Below are 25,668 nucleotides of genomic sequence, written 5' to 3'. Positions count from 1 at the left end.
CCTTTTAAAACAACAAAATTGAGCATCTAGTGATTTTGAACAATTAGTCAAAGAAAGAAAAAGCTTTAAGAATCTGCTTTTTTGGTATTCTAGAATTTAATTCTCTTAGCTGACTTCAAGTTATGTCATCGTACGTCAATATTTCAACTGACGTATAATCTCATCGACATCAACATCAATATCAACTTCAGTGATACAGATCCCAACTCAAACACAACTTATCAACTTAGGACAGTGACCACATCCTCCAAGTTCTTCTGTCGTGTATATGACCAGGATGTTCAGTCAAACAAGCAAAGATACAGAGAGAAAGGTGAAATAGCTCCTAGCTTCAAACAGCTTACATTTTATTGGGGAAAACAAATACACAAAGTATATGTAAAATAAATTCAAGGTCATTTCAGAAAGGAATCACCAGTGGCTGAGGGAATCAGATAAGATCTTACAAAGGGAGATGCAATTTGAGCTGAGCATTAAAAGAATGGAGAGATGCTAAGAGGTAAAGGTAAGGAAGAATAGCCTTCCAAGTGGGGATAAGAGTCTTTGCAAAGGTACAGAAATGGGAGTCTTTTTTTTCTTCCAACTTTCCATGGAGTAAGTGGAGCACAGACAATCCATTTGATGTTCCTGCACTTTGGTCACATCACAGCCTTTTTGGACCATAAATTTCACTGATGTCTTGTTTCTTTCATTATTTATTTTGCATTCTTGTATTTTAGTCTTTATAATAATTGTTATTATATTTTGAATACAAAAACATTTTTATACACAAAATAAAGCAGAAAATGGAGTTTGCATTTGATAAATACTTATTGAACTGAACTCAAAGGAAAAATTATTTTTTTTCATGAGTATTCCAAGATCCGATCATGACATAATAAACATAGCGAGTCCTTAATAAATGTTTGATGAATTGATAGAGTGCTGAGTTTTTATTTTAGAGGTGTGGAAGTCAAGCCATAGATAACTTAAATGATGTGCCCAAATAAAGTGTCATATAATAAATGGTAGTGTCACTATGCTAAAATAATAGAGTAGAGGTTTGAACCTGGAACATAGCAGAAAATCCCATGACCTGCCCTTGCCAAAAATTATTCTGTTGGATAACAGAAGAGACCTAATGTGATAAAAGAGTCCCCCCCCCCATTCTGATGAAAATTGAGCACTCAGATCAGAGTATTTCAACAAACTAGTTGCTTTTCCTAAAATGAGTAATGAGCTTGGCTTCTCATTGCCTTTATAGGCCTGCTTACTAAAAAAAAAAAGTGAAAAAACACTGGGACAATCTCTATATGCTCTTTTGAGAGGTCTCTTTCATTTTGATGTCTAGCCACAAGAGGGCCTCTGACTGTATTCTATAGGATGTACCTAGGACAGATCCCCATGAGCTCAGACCAGTTATGTGCCTTGAGTTCGTGATCCAAATCCATTTTTAGAACACCACACCCATCCGCTTTTTCTGATGATCTTCACCTAGTTCTTGCTGCCCTCTATTTGTATCCAAAAGGCTTAACTATTAGAAAAAGCTCCAAAAACCATGGAACGCAGGAAGGTCAAACGACAAAGCTCAGGAATCCAACAAATTCTACTGATGAACGTCTAACCCAATGAGTATGCATGCTAAGTACTATAATGTGCCAAGTGCTACACTAAGTCCTGGGGATACAGACATAAAACACATCTTACCATCAAGCAACTCATATTCTCCTGGAAGAAAAAGCACACACTGAAATAAACCAAAGAAAATTGTGATTTTTGCTGAGAAAAGAACTGACAGAAAAATTAAAATAATGATGTGATTTTGAATCTTTAAAATCAGAACTCTTCATTAGTTTTCCAGGGAATAAAGAAATGAATGAAATATTTACTAAAGTCCTTAATATTTGCAAAGTACTTGCTAAGTGCTAGGATTATATATGTATATGTGTGTATCTATGTATATATATATATATATAAAGAGATATAGGTATATTTTATATATTATATATATAGATATATCTATACACACACACAAACACACATACACACACACACAAACACACACATACACACACACTCCCTACTGTCCTTGTGTTCAAGGAGTTCATATTCTAACAAAGCACACAACACCCAGGGGAAGGTTTTAGCCATGAGTCAAAAGATAAAATCCCATAGGATATTAAGAGTGAAAAGATGTGTTTATGAAAATAAAGTTATTAGAAAAAAAATAAGCTGATTTCCCCCTTTTTGTTGTTTGTTTTTCAATTGTGTCCAATTTTCCATGACCACATTTGCAGTTTTCTTGGCAGATATTGGAGTTCTGACATTTCCTTCTTCAGCTCTTGGTACAGATGAGGAAACTGAGGCAAACTGTGTGAAATGACTTGCCCATAGTCACCCAGCTAGTCAGTGTCTAAGGCCTCATTGGATTTCAGAAGAGAAATGATCCTGACTTTAGACCCTGTGCTCTGTGCACTATGGTGCCACCTAGCGGCCTCCACTTTGACAATCAGCAATATTAAAAGCAATAGCAAATTACATAATCTTAGAATGATTTACCTTTGGATTGTCAGAATTTTAGAAGTGGAAGGGCCTCTGAAATAATCTAATCATAGGAAGGTGTAATCATTGAATTTAGAATTGAATCCTGAGATGCCATTGAGCCCAAGCCTTTGATTTGTCAAACAAGAAAATAGAGATTCAGAAGGAAAGAATAATAAAAGTTAACATTTAGACATCTCTCTCTCTCTCTTTTTAGGTTTAACATGTGCAGTTCTAAACATGTTTACATATTTTTCATGCTAAGCAAGAAAAATCAGATCATAAAGAGAAAAAAGAAAACAAAAAAAGCAAAACAACAACAAGAAAAGGTGAAAATGTTATCTTGTGATCCATACTCAATTCCCACAATCCTCTCTCTGGGTACAGATAGCTCTCTTCATCACAAGATCATTGGAACTGGCCTGAATCACCTCATTTTTTGAAAAGAGCCACATCCATCAGAATTGATCATCTTCTTGTTGCCGTATACAATGTTCTCTTGGTTCTATTCACACTTGGCATCAGCTCATGTGAGTCTACACAAGTCTTTCTGAAATCACTTTGCTGATCATTTCTTATAAAACAATAATATTCCATAACATTCATATACCATAACTTATCCAGCCATTCCCCAACTGATGGGCATCCACTTAGTTTTCAGTTTCTTGTCACTATAAAAATGGCTGCTACAAACATTTTTGCACATATGGGTCCCTTTCCTGCATTTAAGATCTCTTTGGAATACAGGCCCAGTAGAGACCCTGCTGGATCAAAGGGTATACACAGTTTGAAAGCCCTTTGGGCATAGTTCCAAATTGCTCTCCAGAATGGTTGGATATGTTCACAATTCCACCAACAATGCATCAGTGTCCCAGTTTCCCTACATCCCCTCCAACACGCATCACTGTCTTTATCTGTCATTTTAGCCAATCTGAGAAATGTGTAGTGGTACTTCAGAGTCGTCTTAATTTGCATTTCTCTAATCAATAGTGTTTTTTTTTTTTAATATGACTAGAAATGGTTTTGATTTCTTGGTTAAACATCTCTTGAACACTGACAAAGCTCTTTACAGAAGGTATCATGCTGATCTTCACCATAATCCACAAGGATGAGCCCTCTCTAGCTCCAAATTGTAGCCTTCTGAAATTATTGGTCACCAGGAATATGAGAGAAGGTGTATCTGAGAAGGAGATGGATGCCTACCCCACACATTATTAGTTGGAACTGCTTTATCATTCAGGAAGGTTGGCCCACATGCCCCAAAGCACACACACAAGCCTGGAATTTTGGTTTAGAATCAATCTTGTGACCAGGTACCAGTCAGGGGCTGGCTCAAGACAAGCGGGTCTGAAAAGCATAATACATGGCAGGAGACAGAATAAACAGGATATGGAATAAAGGAGGCAGAAGTGCTTTTGTGTTTTGAGTAACAGAATGTTTAGATTTCGTCCCTTTGCTGCTCATCATCTCATAAATTATAAACTCATTTTATTTACTTTTAAACTCCCAGCGGTTATGGCCCTGTTTGAACCGATCTTTTACCTGCTATGGCTGTTTCCTTGAACAAGAACTGGCAAGTGGAGTTTGTCCCAGTTTATCCTTGAGACAGGGGTGCCAACACATTTTTAAATTATGTCCAACAAATGTGGAACTAATTACCAGTCCCTCCACAGACTTTGCCTTTGATTTTCATGCTGAAAATCCAGGCTAACAGCGTGTTTGTTGATTTTAATATTGATTCTTAATTAGGCTTTATGTTTATAATGCATGACTTGGAGGGATTCACATGAATTTGGTATAAGCTGTCAAAGGAATGTGCCCAATAAGGGATTTCTGCACTAGAATTTGGAAAAAGGGTAACTGGCTTAAATGGGGGACGGGGGTAGAGAACATTTATATGCAAGAAATGGAAGGCAAAACAAGGCAATAAAGATGTCCACGAATGCCAAAGGAGAGGAAAACATTGCTAACAAATAAATCAACCTCTGAAAACCCTTGTCTTCATAAGGATGGCCACTGACAACCCATCTTGAGTAGAAACAAAGACCAAACATTAAGTGGATTGCCTCTGAGGATCTCCAAAAGCTGTCAAGAGTTCTGCCCTTTTACATTCAATTATTAGTTAATAAAATGATTTTTTTTCTCATCTGGCAAGCTTGATGAAAAACTCTACTGTGCAGGAAAGAGAACCAGCCTGGAGAAGACTCAGAAAGGACATGACACTTGACTTCATATATGGGTTGGGATCTCCATTGGTCTAGTATCACAGAATCACTCATTCATAAAATTTAGAAGTGGGAAGAAACTCAGGGGGTCATCTCATGTAACATGAACTGAGAGATGACCACCTAGGCTCTTCCAGAATGCTTCCAGGGAGAGGGGAAGCCACTGCTTTTTGAGGGTGCCTTGGAGTAGGGGTGCTTGCTCATATATGATTTGGTCCAGATGACTCCATTTCAAAAATTAATTTGGTGATTTGAAAAATACGTGTAAGCTTGGTGCTTGAATTCTCAAGTTGCATATGTTAAAAAGAGATTATGTTGCATTAACATTTACAATAATCCAAAGGGTCTTCTTTTTACTGTAGGGGATTCCTCTTCTTGGTCTGGATTTCTATTTTTTAAGCTTTTTATTTTCAAAACATATGCACGAATAATTTTTCAACATTGACCCTTGCATAACCTTGTGTTTCAGATTTTCCCCTCCTTCCCCCCACCTCCTCCCCTAAATGACAAGCAATCCAATATATGTTATACATGTTAAATATTTGTTAAATCCAATATGTGTAAACATATTTATGTAATTTATGTAATTCTTGTTGCACAAGAAAAATCCGTTCAACAAGGAAAGGAAATGAATAATAAAACAAAATGTAAGTGAACAATTGATTTCTATTTTAAGATTTAAGAAGGATGCTGGATTTGGATCAAAGGACTTGGGTTGAAATTCTACTTTTCTTATTTACATAATGAAAGGTTTGAGTTGATTTGATCTTTATTTCTAATTTTATTTATTTTCTTTCCCTTCAGAGATAATCTGGAGTTTCTTAAAGTGGTCTCCTTATTTCTCTGGGAGTCTTGCAGATTGTATTTCTTTATTTTGTAATTCACTGAGGTGTTTTAAAATTGCATTTTTTTAAACCCCTAAGCATATGTCCACAAACATCATCTACCTCATTCTTTTTAATATTGTTTGCTGACTTTTCCTTCTTTAACAATCTTACTTCTGGTCCATCTGTGATGCCTTGTATTGAAAATGTTCTATTGCTCACTGCCAAAGAGAAGTTATCACTCAATCTACCTGCCATCTGCTTCATTCTCTCCTCTCCTTTCAACCCTCCTTCTTTTTTGGAATATTTGTTGGCTTTTTTGCAACTGGAGAATGATAAAAATAAGGAGGGGCTTGGATTCAACCTCTTCTTCAGCTGTCTTGTCAGAAGTCCCTTCTCTGAGTCAGATAGCACTGGAGAGGGTCATGTATTACAGTAATGTGACCACATAGTATTCATTACACCAAGGTTGGATTCACATTAGGGGCAAAAAATGGTTCAACATAATGAAAACAATTAACTTGAGTAACCATAGAAATAGCAAAAGCAATAAGAACACATATCATCAGATACATAAAGTTTCTGATAACATGTAAGGGATTATTTTAAATAAAACTGAAAACAAGCAAGGAAAGGTCTCATGTAAAGTGATTAGCAACATACATCTAAATTCAAGAGCTGCAAAGGTATTCACAATGGGGAAACAATGCAAAGTTTTCCCATAAATACAGTGACAAAGCAACCCTTTCTATTCACTATTTGACACAACAGTAGATATTCTAGAAAAGGAAGAGGAAATAAGAAATTAGTTAAACAGATGATATTGGCAAAGAAATAAGAAAATTATTTTTACAGAGGATATGACACTTTACAAAAAATAATGAGAATTTTTAAAAATGCTGAATCAACTAATAGCTTCGAAAAAGTAGGAAATCCCCAACTAAATAGCTATCAGCACATCTGCACACTATTAGTCAAAACCACACATAAATGACAGAAGATAAGTTCCATTTAAAATTATAATATAAACAGAATATCTAAGAACTAGTCTATTAAGACATTTCTAGGACTTGTGAACATAAACTACAAAGTAGTCTGCAAAAAATAAAAGAATAACTAAAAATTAAAGAGATATTCATGGGTATTTTGCACAAATTAATAAAATGAGTAGTTCCTAAATTAATTAACACATTTAATGCTATAACAACCAAACTGTCAAAGAGATTAATTTCGAGTAATGGATGGAATAACAAAATCTGCAGGCTAAAAAAGTCAAGAATTTGAAGGGAAATGGTGAAGAAAGTATGAAAAGGTGTGATTATCATTATCAGATACCAAAAATTACAAAATAAAGCAATAATAATTAAAACCATTCGTTGATATAAAAAAAGAAAAAGTTTTCCAAACAAAAGGTTGGTAGAAAATAATTTTAACTCAGAAATTAAAGTCATAAGTCATACATGTTGAGTGGTTTTATCACTGAAAACAAAAGAGAGTAGGGCAAGAAGTTTTTTTTTTCCACAACTATGGAAGGAATATGGAAGAAACATTCATAACCAAAAAAGATGTAGAAGAAATGACAAAAGAAACAATAAAAGACAATTTCCATTACATACAGCTTAATTTAAAGCATTTGGTTAAATAAAGCAAATAGAATAGAGCTGTCAGGTAAGGAAAACATGTTTACTTCAAATATTTCTGAAAAAAAGCAAAATATACAAGATAAACACAGGGAAGAGGTGTTCCAAATATTCTAAATTAGAATACTTCCAATAGCATAAGGATGCAAAATTATCAAAACAAGACATGCAAAATATCAGCAACTACAACCATTTTCCAAAACTGGTAACAAGAAAAATGCCAATGAAAATAATTTGACTTTGACCACCTTTTCCATACACACAAGGCATACTGTGAAAGATGATAAAAAGTGACAATATTTTATAGTGGAGTGGGCTTTAAGAAAACAGAAATATTGACATTCTATCAGTAAATTGAGCTATGAGCTGCTCCAACCATTCTGGAACAAAATTTGGAATTGGATGAAGAAAGGAAAAAAAAAAGTACTGAATTGTGGATACCCTTTGTTTCAGTGAATTTACTAGATACTTTACTTACAAAGTTTAAAACCAGAATGGTAAAATACATACAAAAATATTCATAAGTGTTTTTTTAAATTTTATAACAAAAAAAACTAAATTAAACTAAAAGTGGGTTCCCACAGAATGGAGAACAGTGGACTACTGTATATGAATAAAATGGAACCTCATTATGTCACAAGAATCAATGGAGACACCTATAAGTTGAATCATAATAAAAAGTATAGATCAGAGCTACACAATTATTTCACTGATGTTAGTGAAAACACAAAAAAAGGAGATGAGAATTCATTTGATATTCAAGGTCTTATTTTAGGTCACAAGGAGCTTTGGTGAAATGTGTCTTCCTCATGGGCCAATTGGTAAAGTCTGTGTGTCTTGCTTAACTACTCTTTTTTTTTTTTATTATAAATGAGGGCTAAATGTGAGAAGGATTATTAACCTACAGTTGTGGTAGAAAATACAAAAAGCACGAATAAAACATAAAAAAAAAAAATAAGTGCCTGGGTCATTTGTAAAGCCTTTTTGACTCTTAATTCTCAGATATTATCAACCAACAAGTACTGATGAAGCACCTATGATGAGCTAGACACTCTGCTAGGTATTGGAACTATAAAAATAAAGAAGAAATCATCCCTACTCACAAAATGTATTTAACCTCTTAAAAACAGCTTCAAGATCTCCTAGACATCAACAGTTGTATCTGTAAACCACAGGATTTCAAATGGATGTATATAAATATGCATGTAAAATATGTGTTTATAGCATATGCATCCCATAGATATTTATACACATAACATATGTTTGTATATAAAGATATATGTTTACGTACATGTTATATATACATGGATGTGTAAAGTGTCTGAGAAAAGCCTAAAGGATCTATACAGAATATTTGTTAGTTTGTATTTAAAGGAGGAAATCATATACATATAGTGTATATGTATAATGAATATGTATGTGCATACATATATAAAATCAACTTTAAGGAGAAAATAACAAAATCTGTTTCTATATTCACTTCTCAATATTTTTCTTCTTTATAATTTTTTCTTGGATTTTGATATTTGTATAATTATTAGGCAGACAGATAGGCAGGTAAAAAAAAATCCTTACATTGCTCTTGATCATTACATAAATGAGATAGATAAATTCCTGAAATCTTATTTTATTTCTGTGGTCTGCCAAGAATAATTTTTTTAACTGAAAGCAGCTGAACAAAATTGTCTAATGGGGACAAGTTACAGCAAGGACAAAAACCAAGTCATTAGCTTGAAAGAGGAACCTCATATTTTATTATTAGGAAAAAAAGATGGGTGGAGCTAAGATGGTAGGGAAAGGACAGAGACTTTCCTAAGCTCTCCCCGAAATCCCTTTGAACACCTTTAAATGTCACTATAGGATAATTCCTGGAGTGGAAAAACCCATAGGAGGAGGGGGTGAAATAATGTACAAGTCAAAAACAACTTAGAAGGTCAACAGGGAAAGGTCTATTGCACCAGGATGAGGGTAGAGCACAGTCCAGCATAGGCTGCTCTAGCACAAACCATGGTCCCAGCAAACCTGAAACAGGCCTTAGAAGCCACTGAATCAGCAGTAACTGCTTCTGGAGCTCTCAGTTCACAGATGGAAAGGGAGTCAGACAACTGGTTAGGAACTAAAAGGGATCTTTTTGATAACAATGAAAGAGGACTCTTGTTTTGTCCAAATATTCCTGGGTGGCGAGGATGAAAAGGAACCTTAACGGAGCAGAGCTTGCAGGCTAAAATGGGAACCCTCTTTATAATTCCAGGGCAGAAAAGAGGGTTTGTGGTCACTCACTGACCAGAGTACAGACCAAAAGAATACACCTCTTCTTAGTTGATACCACCTAGGTATAATTGAAAACTTATAGGTTCCTTGAAATATCTCTGAAAACAGCTATACAAAACTACTTAGGACAGTGCATTCTCTGCCCTAGAAATAGAACCCTATTTCAAGGAAGAGTTCAAAGGCAAATGAGCAAAAAAGATTTTGCCTATAAAAAGTAACTATAATCGACAATCAGAAGATCAAAACACACACTCAGAAGACAACTCCTTCATTCAAAGACCATGAGAAAAATAGTAAATTGTCTCAGGTCATAGAAGAGTGTACAAAGATTTGAAAATCAAGTATGAGAGAGGTAGGAGAAAAATTAGGAAGAGAAATGAAAGTGATAAAAGAAATCCATGAAAAGTTATTTAACAGTTCAGTAAAGGAGATACAAAAAAATTAGTGACAAAGCAAATACATTAAAAAAAAAAGAATAGATCAAATGGTAAGAGATACAAATGAGGAGAAACATGTCTCAAAAAGTAGAATTGGCTAAAAGGAAAAAGAAATACAAAAATTCATTGAAGAAAAAAAAAATAAAGTTGAACTGGCTGAATCAGTTCACTGAAGAAATTAATTCCTTGGTGCAGCTAGGTGGTACAGTGGATAGAGCAGCAGCCCTGAAGTCAGGAGGACCCAAGTTCAAATCTGACCTAAGACACTTAACACTTTCTAGCTATGTAATTGTGGGCAAGTCACTTGACCCCAATTGCCTCAGGGGAAAAATTAATTTTGTAAATCCCTCCCCCAGATGGCAGGTACACCAATACATGTTAAATATATTAAAATATATGTTAAATACAATATATGTATCTTTCCATGCCAGACATCATCTTTCAAGCATTTTTTGAGGAAAAATGCCCTGATATTCTAGAACCAGAGGATAAAATAGAAATGGAAAGGATCCGCTGATCACCTCCTGAAAGAAATAGCAAAATGAAAACCAACAAGATTATTATAGTCAAATTTCAGAGCTCCCAGGGCAAGGAGAAAATATTGCAAGCAGCCATTAAGAAACAATGAAAACATCATGGAGTCCCAGTCAGAAAAACACAAAATGTAGCAGCTTTTACATTAAAGGTTTGGAAGGCAAAGGAGGAAGGATTACAACCCAGAATCACCTACCCAGCTAAATTGAGTATTATCCTTTAGGTGAAATAATGGATATTCAATGAATAGAGGGCTTCCAACTATTCTTGATGAAAAGACCTGAACTGAACCAAACATTTGATTTTTTTTCAAATAATAGCTTTTTATTTTAAAAATACTTGCAAATAATTTGGAACTATGCTCAAAAAGTTATCAAACTGTGCCTACCCTTTGATCCAGCAATGTTACTACTGGGCTTATATCCCAAAGAGATCTTAAAGGAGGGAAAGGGAACCACATGCGCAAAAACGTTTGTGGCAGCCCTTTGTGTAGTGGCAAGAAACTGGAAAATGAGTAGATGCCCATCAATTGCAGAATGGCTGAATAAATTATGGAATACAAATGTTATGGAATATTATTGTTCTATAAGAAACAATCAGAAGAATGATTTCAAAAAGGCTTGGGTAGACTTAACTGAGCTGATGCTAAAGTGAAATGAGCAGACCCAGGAGATTATTGTACATGGCAACATCAATATTATATGACAACCAATTCTGATGAAGTGACTCTTTCCAACAATGAGATTTGAACCAACAATGAACCAACTGGTTCAGACCAGTTCCAATGATCTTGTGATGAAGAGAGCCATCAGCACCCAGAGAGAGGACTGTGGGAACTGAATGTGGATCACAACATAACATTCTCACTTTTTTGGATATTGTTCGCTTGCATTTTGTTTTCTTACTCATTTTCTTACCTTTTTCATCTGATTTTTCACATGAAACAAGAGAATTGTATATATGTTTGCACATATTGGATTTAACATATTTTAACATGTAGCACATATATTGGATTGCTTGCCATCTAGGGGAAGGGGTAGGAGAAAGGAGGAGAAAATCTGAAATACAAGGCTATGCAAGGGGCATTATTGAAAAATTATCTGTGCATCTTTTGAAAATAAAAAGCTTTAAAAAAAAGAAAAGGAAAATATATTTGCAAATATGGTATCATGATATGAAAAAAATGACTTTACTATTTCTGCCTTTCTGAATTTGATTTTGAGGTTTTTATGACCAAATACATGATCAACTTTTATGTAGATTCCATGTACTGCCAAGAAAAAAAAAATATAATCCTTTTTGTTCCCATTCAATTTTCTCCAAAGTCTGTCATACTTAACTTCTGTCTTATTTTGTGGTTCAATTTATCTAAGTTCTGATAGAGTAAATTTGAGACGCCTCACTAGTATACTTTTGCTGTCTATTTGTCCTTACATCTCTCTTAACTTCTCCTCTATGAATTTGGATGTTATACTATTTGGTGCATATATGTTACATATTGATTTTACTTCATTATCTATGGTGTCCTTTGGCAAAATATAGTTTCCTTTTTTTTTTCCTTTTAATTAAATATATATTTGCTTTTTCTTGATCTGAGATCAGGATTGCTACCCCTACTTTTTTTTTTTTTTTTTTTTTTTTTTGCTTTAACTGAAGCATAATTGATTCTATTCCAGTCTTTCACCTTGATTCTATATGTATCACTCACTCTGCTTTAAAGGTGCTTCTTGTAAACATTTTGTAGAATTCTGGCTTTTAATCCAGTCTGTTATGTGCTTCTGTTTATACCATTCACTTTCATAGCTAAAATTACTAACTCTGCATTTCCCACTATCTTATTTTCCCCAAGTTATACATCTCTTTTATTTTGCCCTTTCCCTCCTGCCCAGTGTTTTGCTTCTGACCACCACTTTCCTTAGGCTGCCCTTCCCTTTTACAGCCCATCTCCCCTTTGTATACCTTTCTCCTTCTACTTCTGTTTTCTCTTCTATTAGCCTTCCTCATTTCTTTCCCTTTTCTCCTACTTCCCTATAGGGTGAGACAAGTTTTTCTATCAAACTAAATATGACTGATATTCTTTGAGCAAAATCTGAAGGGATTAAAGTTCACACAATGTCATCCCTCTCCCTTCTTTCCCTTAGTTGTAATGGGTCTTTTTTGCCTCTTCGTGTGCTGTAATTTACTCCATTTTACCTCCCCTTTCTTCTTCCAGTACAATCTCTCCTTCCCTCAGTTTTTTTTTATATTATCATAATAAAGTCAAATTATACCTACATCTTCTGAGAATAGATACAGTTCTCAAGAACTAAATATACCATTTTCCCCTATAATGTAAACATTTAAACTTTAAAAAAAAAGTTTTTTCTTCTTCCCTTTTTATCTCTTCTTCTTGATTTTTTCTTGAATTTTATATTTGAAGATCAAATTTTGTCTGTTCATCAAAAATAATTTCATTGAATGTCCATCTTTTTGCCTGAGAGATAATGCATAATTTTGCTGGATAATCGATTCTTGGTTGCAGTCCCAGCTCCATCGCCCTCCAGAATATCGGATTGCAGGCCTTTTGATCCTTCAAAGTGGAAGCTGCTAGGTCCTGAGTAATCCTGATTGTGGCTCTTCAATATTTGAATTGTTTCTTTCTGGTTGCTTGCAGCATTTTCAACTTTATTGAGTCTCTAACCCTTTTATAGTTATGCTGATGGTTTCATAGCTAGTTTGCTACTCCATTGGCTTCTGAATCAGGACAGAGTGGCCAACACTGCTGTATTTTGCCTGAAAGCATCCCAGTAGGATCTTGTGCCTACTCTGCCTTGGGCCCCCCGGCACTGTATCTATGCTGGGCAGCCTCCCACCCCTGCCCTATTAAGACAGATCTTTCCTGAAATTCTGAAATATCTTCTGCTGGAAATTTTTAAACTTCAAATATTTGTGCATTCTGTCACTCCAAAATTCGTTCAGAGGTTTGATCTGTTGTTGATTCTGAAGTAAACTCAGAAGAGCTTAGATAAAAACCTGTCTAATCCCTACCACCATGGCTCTGCCTACCAAAAATTTGACTTTCAAATAAAAGACTAGATAAGCATAAATAAATAAACAAGGAAGAGAAAAGGGACTCAATAAAATTGAACTGTTTGCATTGCTACATGGGAAGATAATGCTTATAATTCATGAAAACTTTCTCATCATTAGAGTAGTTAGAAGGAGTATATAACCACAGAGTGCACCTGTATGAGTCGAATATGAAGGGATGATACTTAAACCAATAAAATTAAGTGGTGAGAGAGGAATATACTGAGAAAAAGGGAAAGGGAGAGGTAGAATGGGGAAAATCATCTCACACAAAAGAGGCAAGAAAAAACTTTTTACAAAGGAAGGGAAGAGGGAGGACCTGACCCGTGTGTGGAGTGAGTGAAACTTACTCTCATCAGAATTGACTCAAAAAAGGAATAATATACATATTCAAGTGGGCATAGAAATCTATCTTACTCTATAGAAAAGTAGGAGGAGGAGCTAGGAAAAGGGGTGTATAATAGAAGTGGGGAGAGATTGGGGGAAGAGGTAGTCAGAAGTAAAACACTTTTGAGGAGAGGCAGAATGAAAAGAGAACAGAATAAACAATATGATGAAGGGAAATAGCAATAATAATTGAAAAAATCTTGAAGCAAATATCTCTGATAAAGGCCTCATTTTTCAGACATATAAAGAACTGAGTCAAATTTATAAGAGCTATTGCCTAATTGATAAAGAATTAAAAAACACTGTTTCTAAAAGAAGTAATCAAATCTATCGCCATCTGTGGAAAAAATGCCCTATTTATTGGAGAAATGCAAAATGAAACAATTCTGAAATACAACTTCATACCTATTCTGTCCCCTTAATGAATCTAATATGAAATGACAAATGGTGGAGAGCATGTAAGACATTAATGCATGGCTGGTAGAATTGTGAACTGATTCAACCATTCTGTAGAGCAATTTGGAACCACATGCAAACCATGAATACTCGTTGTCGCAATGCCACTACTAGGTCTGAATCCCCAAAAAGATAAAAAACAAAAAGGAAAAGGACTTATATGTATAAAAATATTTATAGCAGCTTTTTTGTGGTGACAAAGAATTTTAAACTGAGGGGATCCCCATCCATTGGTGAATGGCTAAAAAGCTGGGGTCATTTGATGATGGGATACTGTGTTATACAAAATTATCAAAAACTTGAAGACTTCCATGAGCTGATACAAAATAAAGCATACTGTTTACAAAGTAACAGCAATGTTATGAGACGATCAGCTATGAATGACTTAGCTATTCTCAGCCATACAATACTCCAAAGACAACTCTAAGGACTAATGAAGGAAAAAAAAAAATTGCTATTCATACCCAGAGAAAGAATTAATGGTGTCTGAATACGGGTTGAAGCATACTTTTAAAATTTTTCTTTCAGAATTTCAAAGTGATTTCTCCGATAAGGTCTCATTTCTCATATATAAAGGGAACCGAGTCAAATTTATAAAAAGAGTCATTCCCCAATTGATAAATGATCAAAAGACATAACCTATACCCAAAGGGATATAAATTCGGGGATTTTCTTTGACCTAACAACACCATCACTAGGCATAAATACAAAGATTCAAAACAAAACAAAACAAAAAACAAACAAAAAACAAACCAAGAAAAAGGAACATGACCTAGATGTACAAAAACTATTCATGGCAGCTCTCTTCTCAGGGAAGAAATATAGGAAATTTGAGAGAATAACCATCAATTAGGGAATGCCTCAATAAACTGTAGTATGTGTTTGTGATGGGATGTTAAAAAAATAAAATAAACTATAATAGAACAACCTGGATATTCTTCCATGAACTCAAAGTGAAATGTACCATAATACAAAATAATAGCAATTTTCTGGGATGAGCAGCTGTGAATGACTTTGCTATGAAAAACTATATCTGGAGAAAGAACTGATTGTGTCTGAATACAGACTGAAGCTTTTTTTTTTTTTTTACTTAATTTTTCTTGAGGGTTTTTGTTTTCATTAAGCTGGGAGATCTATGTTTTCTTTCACAACTTGACTTTTATGGAAGTGTTTTGCATAACTTCACATGCGGTTAAGAAACCACAATTATGGGGAGAAGGGAGAGAACCTAGAACTCAAAAATTATAAAAACAAATGTTAAAAAAAAAAAAAAAAAACTTGTTTTGAATGTAAAAGAGAAAATTATCAAATAAATAAAATAATATTTCCTTTTTCTTGAGGGTTTTTTTTTTGGGGGGGGGTGGGGGGAAATCTACTTTCTTTCACACCAAGACTAAAATGAAAATGTTTTATATGACTACATATGTGTAACCTTCAAATTCTTTCCTTTTCAACGGGGATGGAGAGAGAGGGAATTTGCAATTTCTGTAAGTTTTAAAAATGAATGTCAAAAATTGTTTTTGTTAACTAGGAAAAATAAAATATAGCAACAACTCTAGAACTATAGACAGAGATTTATTTATCTCTACTTTTATCAAATGAGTTTGGGAAAAAAACTATGCATAAATCCACTAGGAGGCTTGTGGAAGCAGTATTTCAGGGTAGACCCCCATCGTTACCTTCTCAAGGCTGCCTAAAAGATGTAGAGAACAGAAGATGCTACTCTGGTGCTTTGATTCACTCAGGCCAAAGGCCACTTTTGGGGCCCTCTTCCCACAAGGTAAGTCTCCTGTATATGTTTAAAGTACTCATAATTTCTTGAAAGAGTCCTAGAGAATCTTGGCTGACAGTCATCAGGTGGAGGTATAAAACATGGAGACGGATACTTGCCAAAGAGATCTGGGTCTGTCCATGAGCAGAGGCAGCCCAGAGTCCAAGGACTCCCTCAGGACAGCAAGGTCCTTTGAATGTGTCTGTTTGTGGCCTGAAACAGAGTGGGACTAAGCAATGCAAGACCTGGACAGAATTGTCCAAGGTGAACAGGCATGAATGACTTGACTACCATTGACATCAATGAAAGTCTCGAAGTTTTGCTCTTTAGTTGCCCTTATTACCCAGTTTGTCAATTAGTGTAGATGTTGGACAGTTGGGTCTCCTTGGCCATTCTCAGTTCTAGAGGTCCTCTCTGCTGTTACCCTTTCTAGGCAAGTCTTCCTAATGTGCACCTGACATATCAATATACCCTATCTGCAATTAAAAGCAACATTATCCAGGTTTGCAGGGAAGCCAGAACCCCCCATTTTCAAATATGTCTTGCTTTAGAATGATGGTGGAACACAAACAAACCTCTCGTCACAAGTTCTGTAGAGAATATTGTTCATTTTGGTCACAGTTGTAATTTGTTTATTCTAAAACAGTGAAGTTGGCAGAAGGCCCAGATGAAAGATTCTAGAAATAAGAAAAATATGATCTATAGCAATTTGCTTCTTTCATTTGCTCAAAGTAGTTTTCCACAAATACTACTATTACTCACTATTAATTTGTCACAATTACAACTTTATAAATACAGAAACTCCCTTACTACAGTTACACAGCTCTATTTGCCCAAGGTCAAAAATGCCTGAAGAGAATCACATCTAATAAGTATTTTGCTTGTTCAGTGATTAGACTATAATGAGCTCAACCACAAACATCAGATATAGTAAAAATCAGCAAAAGAAAATACTAATTTGACATTTTCCTCACTAAAGTCAAAAGGCAGTAGGAATTATATTTACAACCAGTGGCTACCATTGATTTAATGAAACATGATTGACGTTCCCCTTCTTTCAAGATTTTCATTTCCCCTTGACCTTAACTTGCCATAGGGTAAGTTAATCTTAATGGCATGCCCATTAATCTTAACCAGTACTTAAAACCAGCACTGGTTTTGACAATGAACCTCTCCCCCATTTTTCTGACTCCTCTTATGTGCTGATCTCTCTGGGAGGTCTACATTTCAGGTTGTGCTGCTTTTGTGCTAAATAAAAATGTTTATTATAAACCAGCTGCTTGTCCAAATGTTCTTGTGACTAGACCAAACCAACTTGCAAACTAAAATAACTATTTCCCAGATGATCTGTAAATACTTTCAATTAAGGAGCTCTGCAGGAAAACCAGTTACTTCTAGTTCCTTAGCTGGTAAAGGATTAAGTAAGAGTCAGATTCAGGTCCTCAGATCAAAGGCATGTGAGACTCCTCTAACTGTATCAGGAAAAAAGTCAACTGAAGAAAATATGGAAATCAGATTTCTAATTCAAAGGATTTAATTCAATGGACTTTAGTAATCAAAGGTCCTGGTGTGACCTCCATAAAAAGAAATGGCCACTGTTCTGTGTAGCTCATTGAGTCCTTGTCTATGTACACCTGACCACGGCAGAGCAGTCAAGCTCCTTCTGGTGACTATGGCTATGCTGACTCTTTCCTTGTCTTCCCTAAATCCATTTCTCCTCAAAACCTAAAACCCAAAAGGGCATTGGATTAAGATGAGCTGCCAATCATGGAAGAATCATCAACCTCTGTGAACATGCAACTCAAGATGACGATGAACTTCTTTTTCACATGAACTCTCAGGAACATAATTATGTTTTTAAAAATCAAATACAAAAATAAAATTCTACTATGAAAATTATACTAACTGCTTCTCACCTTTAATTATTGATACTGTCTAGTTAGACAGTAACAGAATTTAAAACACTTAAACTCCCAATGAAATTTATAGTACAAAAAAAAGAGCTAAATTAAATAAAATAATATCTTTATTTCACATACAATTTTAAAGGCACTTTAGTAATACTGAGATTTGTAAACCTATAAATACATTTTATATATACCTCAAAGCAGAGCGCTTAGCTTTTTATTAGAATGTACACACATACCTTAATTTTCACAATAAATCCCTTCCTACTTCAGAAAAGCTGCACACAAATTAAACTTCTTTAAATGAAAACCTGTTTTAAAAATGTGACAATGAAAAATAATCCTATGATCAATCTTTTCACAAAAATGAATACTCTAGAAATCTAGTCTTACCCTATTCTATCTGACTGTCAAGTTTTCTTAATGCAAAGCCTAACTTGAGGACCATATTTAGGGCAGCAGAGGCACAGTGGTTAAGCGCGCTGGGCCTGGGGTTAGGAAGACCTGAGTTTAAAGCTAGCCTCAGACAAGAAGTCCCGAATGCAAATCCAGCCTGCCTCAGACTAGCTGATCCTGTACAAGTCTCTTGGCTTCTCAGAGCTCAGTTTCCCCCTTCCCTCTTAGGATTACTGTGAGGGCCACATGTGATTGGTGCACGGCTTGGCATATTAAGAAATGGGAGCTATTGATGTGCCCAGAGATGAGGACAATCCTGAGTGACGTTAAATTCTCTCTAGATTATGAGGGGGGATGCCAGCTCCTTGAGTGGCCTGCCCCTGTGGGGCTCCTGAGAAGACAGGCTTGTGCCTTCCCTAGCTCCTGCCAAGCTGTTCAAAGGAAGGAGGGGAAGGTGGTCTTCCCTTGGCAGACACTGAAGCCTCCAAAAGAGAGTTCTTATTCTCCTCGCCTCAGAGGCCCCTTGGGCTTGGGGAGAGCCGAGACATGACCCTTGGGCCCCATCCCTCTGGGCAGAAGTAACCCTTGACTTGAAGCTATTCCCATGGAGCCATTTCCTTCCTCCTGCCAAGCCAGAGGGTACATCTGCCCTGACCTTCTCCAGGCCCCACAGGGACCTCACTCCTTTTCCTTCTTCTTCTTCTTCTTCGGCCTCGGCTCTTCTTCCGGGGCCGCAGCACCCTCAGGCTCGTCACTGGGCCTTTTCCTCTTCTTTTTCTTTTTCTGGTGGTCACTCTGGTAGCCGCTTGAGTCGCTGGCTTGGCACTGAGGGTCAAGTTCCAGTGGCTCCTGCTTTTCTCGATGGTGCTTCTTCTTCTTCTTCTTCATCCGAGGCTCCTGCTCCTCACACAGTTCCTTCTCAGCCTCCTGGGCAGGGCTGTCAGTCTCCACTGCCCCAGCCTCGTCCGAAGGCTCAGCCTTTTCTGAAGGCTCGGCCTTGTCTGAAGGCTCAGCCTTGTCTGAAGGTAGAGTGGCCGGCAGGTCACCCCAGGCCGAGCAGGACTTCTTCAGCCCCTTCTTGCTCTTCTTTGGCTTCTCTCCCTCTGCTCCAGGCTCGGTCTCGCTGCTCACGTCGCCAGAACCTTTGGGAAGCGCAGAGTCGGTGGGTGGCAAGCTGTGAAAAACAGGATAGAGGTCAGTGAGCACTGGAAGGCGTCCCTGAGCACCCAGATTAGGACCCAGGCACAGAGTATAGCGCCCACCAACGGCCTCCCCCATAGCCAGTCACCCAGTTCCCATCAGGTGGCAGCTGAGATCCTCCAGGTTCCCAGCTCCCATCAAGTACCCTGGAAAGCTCCACTTTTGGAAGAAGTTGTTATGATCCCTGAAGAGAAGGTGTGAAGAAGAAATAAAGCACGAAATAAAGGGAGACACATAGAACTGCTCCTGATCTAAACACCCACATGTTCAGTACGTCCGATTCCCCTTCTTTCTGATCCTCCATTCCAATTCAGAGCCTTCATTTTCCCAGGAGGAAAAGGCCTTTCTTTGTGGATAGAGGCACCAGGAAGTTAGGGCTCTGTTTTCAGCCAAACCAGGATTCAAACTTGCTCTGACGCTCATGACCCGGGACTTCTCAGGCCCATCACCAAGAACATGGATGACCCGGGTTGAGTCCTGCACTAGCACAACAAGTTTTCTGCAGAGACCAAGGACCCGGCTTTCTGGCTCCGGACAAGTCTGAAGACCATGTAGAGCAGGAAAGCCCCAGGGCTCTGTTCTGTGGGATTGCAGTGGCCCCTGTTCACGCTGTTCTGACCGGGAATAGGCCACAAACGCTTTCAAGAGTCTTCCCTCCAACTAAAAGACGCCCTATGGTTCAAAGCTAAAATTCCTGGTCACTGCAGGGAGCGCGTCTTGGGCAAGAGGATGTGGGGTCAAATCCTGGCCCTCTCCCATGTACCGGACCTCAGGCTGGGTCGGGGGGTTTTCCCAGATGCAAGTTAAAGGTCTGACCTGGGGACGATCAGAAGCTAAATGACAGCCACCAATGCTCTCTTCCAGTTTATAAGACAGACTTTTAGTCAGAGGGATGAAGTAGCTGTAAAAAGAGAAGGGGCTGCGAAAAGCCCGGGCCGGGCACCCACCTGCTGAGCAGCAGCAGGCCCCGGATGCAGAACACGCCGGCTGCGTCCGAGTCCAGGCGGGACACCTCGAACTCCAGCTCGTCCCCGACGCTGAAGTGCAGGCCTTGCCACTGCTCCGCGGCCATGTGCTCGGGCTTGGGGATGGAAGCGTTGAAGCAGCCGTGCACCAAGCAGCCCAGGTGGCTGGGGGCCACTTTGTTAACCTTGCCCTGGGGACGAGAGCGCGTGAGCCCCAGCCACGGCAGCCGCCGCCCGGGACCCAACTGACCCCCCCCCGCCCCCGCCCCGTGACAGCCCGTGGGACCCACTCAGTGACAGGTAACTCATGAGCAAAGTCCCCGCCCAGGCCAGAGGGCCCGGCCCCCGGGGCAGGAGCTGAAGGGGGCCCAGCGCCCCAGGCTCCGGAGCCTGCGCTCTCCCTGCTCCCGCCCGCCCGCACCTACCAGCAGCTTCTGGCCCCTCTCGGGGCAGAAAATGACGAAGTCGGCCTCGATGTTGAGGTGGATGTGGCCCTGGTCGTCGTAGATGTCGCCCAGCTCGCCCACGATGCGCAGGTTGTCGTAGGCTACGGGGACGCCCCGCAGGCTGGGGGGGGGGGCGGGATCAGAGACTTGCCTCTAAGCTGCCCCTCCACCCCCCTGGAGACGGCCCGGGCCCTGCCCCTCCTCCAGCGCTCCCCTCCGCCAGAGGCCCCGCCCCGCCCCCCCTCCGCCCCGCCGGGACCGCGGCCCCACCTCTCCGAGTAGCGCAGCAGCTCCTGGTCCAGCTGCTGCCGGAGGCCGCTCCGCTTGCGGTCCAGGAAGCGCGGCGACAGAGCCACGTGCCGCCGGTGCGGACCCACGCTCAGGCACGAGCCCGGCTTCACCAGGGCGCAGGCCGCCGCGAAGGTGGGCAGCTGGAGCCCGGAACCGGGGCCCGCGGCCGCAGAAGCCGCCATGCGCCCGCGCTTCTCCCTCAGCTCCTCGGCCTCGGCGCGGCCCGGCGCGTCTCGCTGACGTCATAACCGGCGCCGCGCGTGCGTGAACGTCAGCGTGACCCTCTGAGGCCCGCCCCTCGCTAATGCGTCACCAGGAGCCGCAGGAGCGCGGTAGCGGTGTGCCGCCGCCAGGGGGCGCCCTCGTGCACTCAGGACCAGGAATACAATCGCGAGGAAGTGCAGCGCCTGCTTCCCTTCCGTCCTCGCTCCTTCTGGCTCACTAGCTGGTTGGAGCTCGATGGGCCGGCGGTGCCGGCGTGAGCGCATGCTCCTCGTGTCCGGAGCTCAGGAGTCGCGCCTGCAGGCCTGGCGCCGGCGCAGATGGAGCGCCTCGCTGTAGTGTGTCCCGGTCCTCGTTAGGGAGGAGCTGCAGGCACTCAGCTCTGTGCGTAGGTAGCGGGTGTATACGCTCAGTGAGGCGCTGTGCTTGTGTCAGTACGTGTGTGTCGCATTATGCGTGTGCTGGGACATGCCGTGTAACGTGTCGCTGCAATGCCGCGCCTCAGAGGCCCCGAACTGCTGTCGCGCAGGGTTTTCCTCAGTGTAGCGTGAATGCTGTGTGCGTGTGTGTGTTGCGAGGCGTTGCGGTATGTTGTGTGTAGTGATCGTGCGTGTGTGCGTGTGTGTGTGCGTATGTTGTGAGCTGTATGCGTGTGTGGTGCGCGTATGCGTGTGTGTATGGTGTGTGTGAAGTATGGCGTGCATGTCGTATGCGTATATGTGTATGCTGTGTGTCGCGTGTATTGCGCTGTGTATACGTGTGTGTATGCGTGTATGCGTGTAGTGTGTGTGTGTATGCGTAGTATTGGTGTATGCTGTGCGATGTCGCGTGTATGCGTATGATGGTATGCAGGTATTGCGATGTGTATGCGTATGTATGGATGTAATGCGTATGTATGTATGCGTGTGTGTTGTATGCGCTGTGATCGTGTTGATGCGTTGTATGCGTGTGTGTGCGCGTGTGTAGGCTGTAACTATTACGTGTGTGTGCGTGTGTGTGTGTGCGCGTATGCGTAGTGTATGCGATAATGTGTTGCGTGTCGTGTGTAATGCGATGTATGTTGTGTGTAGCTGATGGCTGTATGCGTGTGTGTGCTGTATCGTACGCGTGTATGCGTGTGTGTGTGTGTGTGTACGTTATGTGCGTGTGTAATGCGTTATATGTGATGTGTGCGCTTGGTACATAGGTATGCATGTATGCTGTGTGGTGTGCTGTGTTATGCGTATATGTGTGTGAAGTGTGATGCGTGTTGTGTGTGCTGCGTGTGTGCTGTGTATGTCGTGTGTGTATGCCGTAGTATTGTATGTCGATGGTGTGCATGTATGCTGTGTATCGTATGCGTGTATATGTATGTATGCGTATATTGTGTATCGTAGTGTATGCGTGTGTGTATGCTGTGCGTGTGTATGCAGTATATTGTGTGTAAGCGTATGTGTATGCGTGGTATGCATATGCGTGTGTATGCGTGTATGCTATAGTTGTGTGTAAGTATTATGCGTGTGGTATGTTGTGTTGTGCGTATTGCGATATGTGCGCTGTGACATGTGTATGCGTGTGTGTGCATGCGTGTATACGTAACGTAATAAGCGTATGCGTGTGTATGCGATATATTGTATGTGTGATGACTGTATGTGTATGCGTATGTATTACATGTGTATCGTGCAGTGTATGCGTGTTGTCATGCGTGTGTATGCGTATATTTAGTGTAGTATATGCGTGTAGATAGGTGTCATGTGTACTGTGTATGCGTGTATGTATGCGTATATTGCATGTGCTAGTATGCGATATGTGTATGTCGCAGTATATGCGTGTGTAGTAGTATGTATGTGTATGTGTACAAGTATGCTATAGCGGGTGTATGCGTGTGTATTAATGCGTGTGTGTAGCGTATATTGTGTGTATGCGTGTGTATGTATGCCATGTATGCGTGTGTGTAATGCGTGTGTGTTGAGTATGTGTGTATGCAGTATATTGTGTATGCGTGTGTAGCGTGTGTGTGATAAGCGTGTGTGTGCGTATATTGTGTGTGAAGGTATTTGCTGTGTATGCGTGAATATGTGCATGTAATGCGTGTGTGTTGCGTGTGTGTGCGTCATTATGTTGTAGTGTGAAGTTATGCTGTGTGTGTAGTGCGCGTGTATGCTGATGTGTGTGTTGCTGAGCAGTGTGTATGACGTAAATGTGTGTGCGTGTACATGTGTGAAGTAGTGTGTGTGTTAATGCGATATATTGTGTGCAATGCGATGTGTGTGCATGCTGGCGGTATATGCGCATATGTTGTGTGTAGAAGTGTATGCTGTGTGTGCGTAGTGTGATGGCGTATGTTGTGTGAGTGTGTGTGTGTGCGTATGTTGTGTGTGTGCGTGTGTGTGTGTGCGCGCGTGTGTACGTGTGTGTGCGTGTGTGTGCGTGCGTGTGCGCGTGTGTGTGCGCGTGTGTACGTGTGTGCGTGTGTGTGTGCGTGTGTGTGTGCGCGCGTGTGTACATGTGTGTGCGTGTGCGTGTGTGTGCATATGTTGTGTGTGTGTGTGCGCGCGTGTGTACGTGTGTGTGCGTGTGTGTGTGCGTGTGTGTGCGCGTGTGTGTGCATATGTTGTGTGTGAGTGTGCGTGTGTGTGTGCGCGCATGTGTGCGTGTGTGCGTGTGTGTGTGTGCGCGTGTGTGTGCGTATGTTTAGTGTGTGCATGTGTGCGTGTGTGTGTGCGTGTGTGTGTGCGTATGTTGTGTGTGAGTGTGTGCGTGTGTGTGCGTATGTTGTGTGTGTGCGTGTGTGTGTGTGCGTATGTTGTGTGTGTGCGTGTGTGTGTGTGTGCGTATGTTGTGTGTGAGTGTGTGCGTGTGTGTGTGCGTGTGTGTGTGCGTATGTTGTGTGTGAGTGTGTGCGTGTGTGTGCGTATGTTGTGTGTGTGCGTGTGTGTGCGTGTGCGCGCGTGTGTACGTGTGTGCGTGTGTGTGTGCGCGTGTGTGCGTATGTTGTGTGTGAGTGTGTGCGTGTGTGTGTGCGTGTGTGTGCATGTGTGTGTGCGTGTGTGCGTGTGTGTGCGTGTGTGTTATGTTGTGTGTGCCTGTGTGTGAGCGTATGTTGTGTGTGTGCATGTGTGTATGTTGTGTGTGTGCATATGTTGTGTGTTCATATGTTGTATGTGCGTGTGTGCACGTATGTTGTGTGCGTGCGTGTGTGTGCGTGTGTTGTGTGTGCGTGTGTGTGCATGTGTGTGTGAGTGTGTGTGTCTGCACACACGTGTGTCTCTGACACATCGTGCCCGCCCGTGGGACGCACTCCCGCTTGTGTTCTCCTCACCATAGACGACACGTGCGGGTGTCTGCGCGTCTGTATCTGTGCGCACACGTGTGTCTCTCTATAATCCATCGCACGCACCCCCGGAACCCTTTCTGCGCCTGCCACGTGCGTCTCACCGCTATGAAAGCCACGTGCGCGTGTGCGTACGTAATCATCTGCATCCATACATACAGTGCATCCCGCACACTTATTCCGTCTGTATCTCAGATGTGTATTTTATCAACATGAAAGCAATGTGCGTGTGTCTGCACATATGTACTACATCCACACACACACATGTATCTCTGGAGATAATACATCCCACACGCTGCATGGGTTCTGTAACATCCCACCGTCCTCTCGTCCTCTCAGAAGTGATTCTGCCCCAAAATGCAGGAATCAGATCCGGCGTTTTCTCAGCGTCCTTTCCATTTAAGGCCCAGTGCCCCCATGGCTTGGAGGGGAAGGGCTTACGCATGAGGGGAGGAAGAAAGAAGAGGTCCACAGAGGACACGGTCACCCGTGGATCCATGGCTGGCAAAGAAGGGCCCTGAGCAGTCAGGACGTGGCAGGCTTGTTGGCAGTTGGAAGAGGCCCATCCCTGTCCTCCCTGCCCCACTTTGGGTCGCATGAGGTTGGGCAGAGCTTCCAGGATAGAGGAGAGGGTCTCCCTGCTGTCCCGTGCCTAGTACAGCTGCCAGAGAGCTCAGCCCTTGCCCTTTGGTGCCACTGAGAGAGAAGAACATTAACATGCTGAGCAGCCCCCAGAGCTGGGGAGAGCTGCCAGATTGGGACCCATGAGGATTGACTGTAGGAAGGATGGAGAT

At 40.6% G+C, this 25,668-nt stretch overlaps 1 protein-coding gene across 1 annotated transcript; it reads right to left on the bottom strand.

Moving 5' to 3' along the window:
- Positions 1 to 18,138: 18,138 nt before the first annotated feature.
- On the bottom strand, positions 18,139 to 21,600 carry TWISTNB (TWIST neighbor). Its single transcript, XM_031940661.1, has 4 exons — positions 21,319 to 21,600; positions 21,028 to 21,169; positions 20,585 to 20,793; positions 18,139 to 19,611 (listed from the first exon to the last, which is right to left on the bottom strand). Exons 1-4 carry the CDS (start codon positions 21,519 to 21,521, stop codon positions 19,116 to 19,118), a joined length of 1,050 nt encoding a protein of 349 aa, XP_031796521.1. The 5' UTR covers positions 21,522 to 21,600; the 3' UTR covers positions 18,139 to 19,115.
- Between the last annotated feature and the right edge of the window lie 4,068 nt (positions 21,601 to 25,668).

Source organism: Sarcophilus harrisii, chromosome 5, assembly GCF_902635505.1.
Source record: "Sarcophilus harrisii chromosome 5, mSarHar1.11, whole genome shotgun sequence".
Classification (NCBI taxonomy): Eukaryota; Metazoa; Chordata; class Mammalia; order Dasyuromorphia; family Dasyuridae; genus Sarcophilus; species Sarcophilus harrisii.
Note: the sequence above shows the minus strand (reverse complement) of the source record. Positions and strands in the feature narration are given on the sequence as shown.

Excerpts from the sequence above, each read along its gene's own strand:
- TWISTNB (XM_031940661.1), bottom strand. The coding sequence starts at position 21,521 with ATGGCGGCTTCTGCGGCCGCGGGCCCCGGTTCCGGGCTCCAGCTGCCC. Across the intron at positions 21,170-21,318 it reads CTGCTGCGCTACTCGGAGAG|CCTGCGGGGCGTCCCCGTAG; the intron begins GTGGGGCCGCGG and ends CCCCCCCCCCAG. Across the intron at positions 20,794-21,027 it reads AGAGGGGCCAGAAGCTGCTG|GGCAAGGTTAACAAAGTGGC; the intron begins GTAGGTGCGGGC and ends TCTCGTCCCCAG.